General features: G+C 35.2%; 1 protein-coding gene across 6 annotated transcripts in view; it reads right to left on the bottom strand.

Moving 5' to 3' along the window:
• Positions 1 to 6,680, bottom strand: part of Znf711 (zinc finger protein 711) — a 33,360-nt gene that overhangs the window by 25,880 nt on the left and 800 nt on the right. For 4 of the 6 annotated variants that reach the window (XM_031367093.1, XM_031367129.1, XM_031367139.1 and 1 more), the window contains exons 2-3: positions 5,305 to 5,423; positions 3,698 to 3,802 (exon numbers count right to left, since the gene is read on the bottom strand). In XM_031367093.1, the coding sequence (XP_031222953.1) occupies positions 3,698 to 3,776 (79 nt within the window). In that variant the 5' untranslated portion in view covers positions 3,777 to 3,802; positions 5,305 to 5,423. Of the gene's footprint in view, positions 1 to 3,697; positions 3,803 to 4,153; positions 4,408 to 5,304; positions 5,424 to 6,680 lie in introns of all 6 variants that reach the window. The other 2 variants (XM_031367103.1, XM_031367123.1) reach the window with 2 other exon arrangements.

Genomic DNA, 6,680 nt, shown 5'->3' with positions numbered 1-6,680 from the left:
GGTACTCCACTAGAGCGATAGCAAAAAATGTCTTTCTTGACACTGTTCTCTTGGACTACTACCTAAGGCCATTTTGCTATTTAAGTTTCAAAGCAACACTGACCGTATAATCACTGTACTCAAACATCAGCAAAAATACTATGTAAGACATAATATTGGAAAAATTTCAATCTCAATGATCCTTCAAAAGAAATTGATCTCATAACCTCTAAATTAGTTCTTCAAATTTTTTATACAATATTAATCCCATAGTATCAATTGAGAACCTTACAGAATTTGGAGACCTTATGACATTGTCTATTTACATGGCTGTGTATACAAATTTCTATATTTTATAACTTCAAAGTTTTAAAAATCTATTTACTAAGGACAGATGGAAACCTAGCATATTTTAGGAAAGCACCATCACAAATCAAATCCATGAGTAAACTTTGCTCATGTTAGCAATTCTTGATTTAACTATAATTATGAAAAACAATCTTACTACAATATAAAAATTCAATTTGCATTGATTTATATACTTCAATTTAAAAAAAATCACAAAATGGATCCAAAATATTATCATTTCAAAAACATGACTAAGTAGTTCAATCATGAATAGACATACTACAACAACAACAAAACAGTACCTTTCTAGTTTTGCTGACATAAATAAATGTATTTACTCCATTAATTCACTTTAAAAGAAGACTTCAAATATGAAAATGCCAACCAAAATTAGAAGTAGTTCTCAAACTTTCTCATCTTCTTACTCCTTTCTTAAACAACAGTGGATATACAAAATGAATTTTACATAATATATATACTTATAGATATTACATAGCTATATAATATATTCTATAGCTAAATAACATGTAAATATATGAAAATGACCCCCAAGCTCTGATGTTTATCTTATGGTTTCAAGTATGCCTTGGAGTATGACACATGCCTCAAAGGGAGTAAGCCTAAAATAGAAAGCTTCAAGTCGAACACAAAATTGATCTAAAACACTGAAGTATTTCAGCAACCCAAATATCTACCAACAGGGTAGTAAACAAAATATGATTATAAACACATGGAAATGTGTTAAAGTAAAAGAAGCTATGCATGAAAGGCCATATATTACATGATTGTACTTATAAGAATTGTTTAGAATAAGTGAATCTATAAATTGAATTACTGGTTGTTAAGAACTGGTTGAAAAATGAAAAGATGGGTAATAACTAATAACATATATGAGACTTATTTCATATATATTTTTGAAATTATAATTTTTATAAGAAATGTTTTTCAAAAATATGATTGCATAATTCTCTAACTGTACCAAAATGTGGAATTATAAACTTTAAAATAGAGTCTGGAGAGATGACTCAGTGGTTAAGTATGCCTGCTGCTTTTCCGTAGGATCCAAGTTCAGTTACAGCATCTACATTAGGTGGCTTTTTTTCTACCTGTAACTTCAGCTCCCAGGGATCTAACACCCTCTTTTCTGGCTTTTACATGTATCAGCATAAAAGTAGCACTTGTGCACATACACACACACACACACACACACACACACACACACACAAGTAAATTAAAATAACTCCCTTAAAAATAAACTTTAAAAGGAGTGAACAGTATGGAACAGTATGAATTATATCTCAATGAAAAAAAAATATATATATATATTCAATATGTAGCTATTTCCTAAACAAGTAAAAGGAAATAAAATATTACATAAAGGAAAACCTCAATGTATTGAGGAAGTTGCAAATTTGACATTTAAAATAAAAGCATTTAGTATATTAAAATTCAAGTATCTGTCTCTTAGAAAGCCTAAGTAGAAACCTAACTGGTTCTAGCACTCTAAACCCTATCAACTCTCCAGCCAAGAATTTTAAGAACAAAAAGAAATAACGTCTTAATCCTGTAATTCTTTCTGTCTCCTTTTTTCATTAGTGTGGTTTAAACATGATAGAGAAATTTAAAGGATTAATTTTAGCTCATAGTTTCAGAGATTTCAGCCTGTTTCCATTGCTACGTGCCTAAGTGTGAGGCTGAATGCCATGGCAGGGAGCAAGTAGCAAAGCAGCTAACCTCATGGAGAAAAAGATGCACTAGGAAACTATGCCTGCAGTAGCAGGCATTTTCCATTCTTCCTATTTTATTGCATGTCTTAAGGTCCCTTGTTGGATGGTGATGCTCATGTGTAAGCTGGGTCTTTCGTCCCACTCAGTCTTCTGTAAAAACACACTAACAGATATACGCAAGCATGTGATTTGATAACCACTAAAAATCCTCTCAAACCTGTCATGTCACCAACAAAGATTAATTATCACAATCCTGTACTTTTTTAACCCACCCCAAATAATTTCTAAATAATTCATAAACAACAAAACCCATTCAACTTTTAGGAGAATGAATCCATAACTCCTTCATATATCGCCTTAAAAATCATCTCCATCCTTACTAAATTCAACCTTAGAGTTACCCAACTGTATTAATCTGACAAATGTTAAGTAAATATAGAAGAGGACCTTAAATGTTAGCTCAACCTCTTCATTATAAAAGTTGATTAGTACTATAGACAATAACATCACTGTCAAGACAAGAATACAGTTCCTCTAATTCTTATTACTGTGAACCTTAAAATAGTGCAGCAAATGGCATATTGCACCATGCTGAGAACAGTAGCAGAATTTTCTTAATTGAGCAAAGTATTACCAGTTCTAGTCCCCGATCACTGATTTCAGCTTCACCAACTTCACATCAACCTATGGGTTCTGTGTCCTTATTACACCAATTTATCATTTCTATTTGCATTTATTCCTATCTCATCTTCAATTCTTAATATCCCATCCCTGCCTCTTTTAATTTAGATACCTCTATCTCCTCTAAAACTCAGACCAAGCTTCCCAAAATTTAGTGTTTTTTTAAAACTATTAATATATTCTTAATATTTTCATCAAAATGATTATTCTCTTAAGGCTACTAAAAATGAGCATAAAAGTAAGGAATCTTTTATTAGGGGAAAAAAGAAAAAGGTGGGCTGGAGAAGTGGCTCAGTCATTAAGAGTGCTTGCTCTTAGAGGACCTGAGTTCAGTTCTAAGCACCCCTGTCAGACAGCTCAGAGCAATCCCTAACTCTGGCACCAGGAGATTCAATGCCTGCTTATGTACTGTCTGGGTAGCTATAGAAGTGTGACACAGGCAGACAGACAGACACAGATACACACACATACATACACAAAAAAGTCTTTTAAAAAATAAGTTCATCTACTGGTAATAACCTTGAGGAAATGATATCTGAATATGATGGCCAAGTACATGATTTACTTTTATCTCTTTATAATTTTTATATTTTTGTATTGATAGAGCACTTGCCTTTTTAGTTTTGTGAACAATGCAACTTAATATGATTTAGCATTTTCTACATTTGAAAACTAATGTATACTACCCATGTGATACAATTAAGCACTTATGAATAGTTTTTCATTTCTACTAAAATACCACTTTTATATTCAAAGTCTTTTTTTCAACCTTTTCACAAAGTATATAACCTTAAATAGGTTGTGTATATATATATATATATATATATATATATGCCTTTAAGAAAATAATTGGTACAATTTTATTTTCCAAGTTAAAAGTTCATTGTAATTATAATTTCTTGGTTTATTGTTAATATGTTATTACTTTACAATAATTAAGTACAACAAAGAAAATGCTTTACCAAAATCCTGCATAATCATGGTATGAGCCATTCTAGCATCTGAAGTGTGCAATCCAAGACTTCCACCACCTGAATCCATCCTTAGCAAAGCTCATTCACACGTATCTGTAAAACAAATGGTTTGAAAAAGGGTTTAAATGCATTTATTTCAAGTTAGTTGTTTTGAGAAAAATACAATAGAAAATATGCCTTTCAACCAGGTATGCAAAGCTCTTTACAAAAGAAAAAAATATTCAAAACTGCTTAGATGCTTTATGTGAGAACCGTACGTAAAAGGGGCAGGTGGAAGTAAAGCCAAGATAACAGAAAACGAGGCACAGTTATGGTAATGAGCCGTAGGAATAGGACTAAAAAACAAGCAAAAGAACAAAACTGCAAGACTGAGGTTCAGTTAAAATATACTTAATAAATAAAAAGATGACGACAGATTAATAGATGTGATTATGTATACATTACTAGAGGACTCGGGTGTCTAGTATTAGTGAATTTCATCCAGTAGCTCTCATCCATTTCTTCCAGAACCAGATCAGCCCTGCAGCGGAGCTCTGCAGATATTGTATTCACCTCTGGTTCCTGGGGTTCTACTTATAATGCAAAATGTTCTATCACAAGTTTCCCCGGAGTTCTTTGAACGAGTAAGGACTTCTGGCCTCACTCTACTACATTCTCTTGTCTCACAGTTTTGAGGACTCATGAAACATGACTGCTTCCTAAATATGGTAAAGATAAGATCAATCACATACAAATATTTAGAATTGTACACTGATATTTTTCAGTACTCTTACTAAAATAATTCCATTCTCATGGAAATTGTTAAATAGCTGAACCCCTTTCATTTCCTATAGGGCAACCAAGCAATATGCAACCGAAAGCCAGAGGTTGGCACTCAATATGTTACTTATAATTGCATATCAGATGTGCATTGCCCTAGCAACAAAAGACTTTAGCCCAACAATAGAAAAGGTGTGTATTTTTAAAGGTATTTATCTTATTATTGCTCAGAAGTGTTTGTTATATTGACCCATATCACACAAAGGTATGTCCTTAATGAAAATTTTAGAACAATGACACACACACACACACACACACACACACACACACACACAAAACTAAGTTCTTAAGCACTAGGGTATAGCTAAGCTTTTCCCCCCTTCTGTAAAGCAACAGCTACCCAACAGACAGAAGGCTCTTGGAGTTCTCTTTATTAAACATTTGGGTTGTATACTTTAGACACAAAAATATGCTATATAAGTGGATAAGTATGTCTAAATACCAAAATAATTAGGTAAATTATCTGAGAGCAAAATTATTGGAGAAGACTTCTTAGCTGTATTTTGTCTTTCTTTAAAATTAGTATGCTTTCTGACTTGCTCTCATCCAAGATGAGGACAAAAGACCAATGGAGTTCACCATAAATTACCTATATATTTATATACTTAAATAAAAATACCATAAGGATTTATTTTGACACTTAAAACTACACTATGTGGACTACAATTTTATCATTTGCTTCCTTTATCAGATAACTAATACAATTATAGATCCCACTCTGTGGTTTAACTTTTTATGTAGCTACTGAAGAAAAGAGTAAGTAATTTGTTAATCACCTTTTACAAGTGGATTGAAGAAACTGAAGATTTTCTTATGGATTGTAAAGTAAATTTTGCAAAATTTCTTATTTTTTTCCTTCAAAACAATTCATTTTCTTTGGGAAAATGGTCTTTACCTATTATGGAAACAGAAATTAGATACTTCGAGACATTTTAAACCAAATCTCTTACACTACTTAAGAATGTTTTTCTTTACTCTCCAACTTATAAGATGAGGTTTCAAATAGCTCACATGCTCAATTCTGTGTTTATATAAAAAGCAGCCAAAGGGATGCCACCAGTCATCCCCAAAATAACTACTACAATACAAAATATTATTACATTTAGCCTTCAACTGCTTGACTAAGCCCAAATCGTCTTTAAATTGGGTTTTTTAAAACACCTTATTTTGGAAAGTAAAGAACAAACAAGAGCAAGGTTTATCTTTGCCATTTCCACACAGAATAAAATCTGCCCTAGCACTCAATGAAGTGTAAAGATTACAACATAGAAGGCAAGTATTATGGGAAGTGCCACACTGTTCGAATAGCAAAGAAATAAAGTGGAATACTTTTTCACATATAGCAAGTTTCAATAAGATTAATAACAAATAATGTAAGGGAACAGCAGTATGTTGTTTAATAACCAATAGATAGCTAAGCGTCTGAGCCTTCTCAGAGTACCCCAGACGCGTTTTCGCGTTTTCGAACAGAGATAAACCAAGCAAGTACACTTCAAGTAAACACCCTTCTATCATTGCACGGGAAGCAGAAAACACAAAAAATCAAATTTTACACTCCTGTAGTGTCTCCTCTAAAAAGCTCGTTGGGGAGCGAGCTTCTCCGTGCTGTCAAAGGGGCGAGGGATAGAAGAGAAATGATGGTAAGGAGGCTGGGCAAGAGAATGGGAAAGTAGTATTTGCGGAGATAAGACAAAGGAGCCCTGGCAAGTAGCAATATTGCAGCTTTGGACGCTGCACTCTTCCCGCAGAAGTCTCCCTTTCCCACGACCGTGCCAAGTTTCAATCATTTCCAGCAGAACGCACACACGTGCCCTCTCCTCGGCTGTCGCCCAGCCGACTGATGTTCCAGCGAACAAGAACAAGAGAGCCAGCGAGCTAGTGAGCCAGAGGAGCGAGCGAGCGAGCCGGCGAGCCGGCGAGCGTTCGCAGCGGAGCGCCGAGACCCAGCCTGGGAGGCGTCCCCCCCGCGGCGCCCACCCCGCTCACCCGCGGCGCAGCGGTCACCGGCGCTGCCCCCGCCCCGTGCCGCCCAGCCGGCAGGCTCACCGCCCCTCACTCCGGCAGCCCCGCCGTACGTGGGAGCCGGCCACCAAGCAAAATGGTGGTGATCGGGCTGAGGCGACCGTAGCCGCACACGGCACCCCCCCCCCCC

The sequence above is a fragment of the Mastomys coucha genome, chromosome X (genome assembly GCF_008632895.1).
Source record: "Mastomys coucha isolate ucsf_1 chromosome X, UCSF_Mcou_1, whole genome shotgun sequence".
Taxonomy (NCBI): domain Eukaryota; kingdom Metazoa; phylum Chordata; class Mammalia; order Rodentia; family Muridae; genus Mastomys; species Mastomys coucha.
Note: the sequence above shows the minus strand (reverse complement) of the source record. Positions and strands in the feature narration are given on the sequence as shown.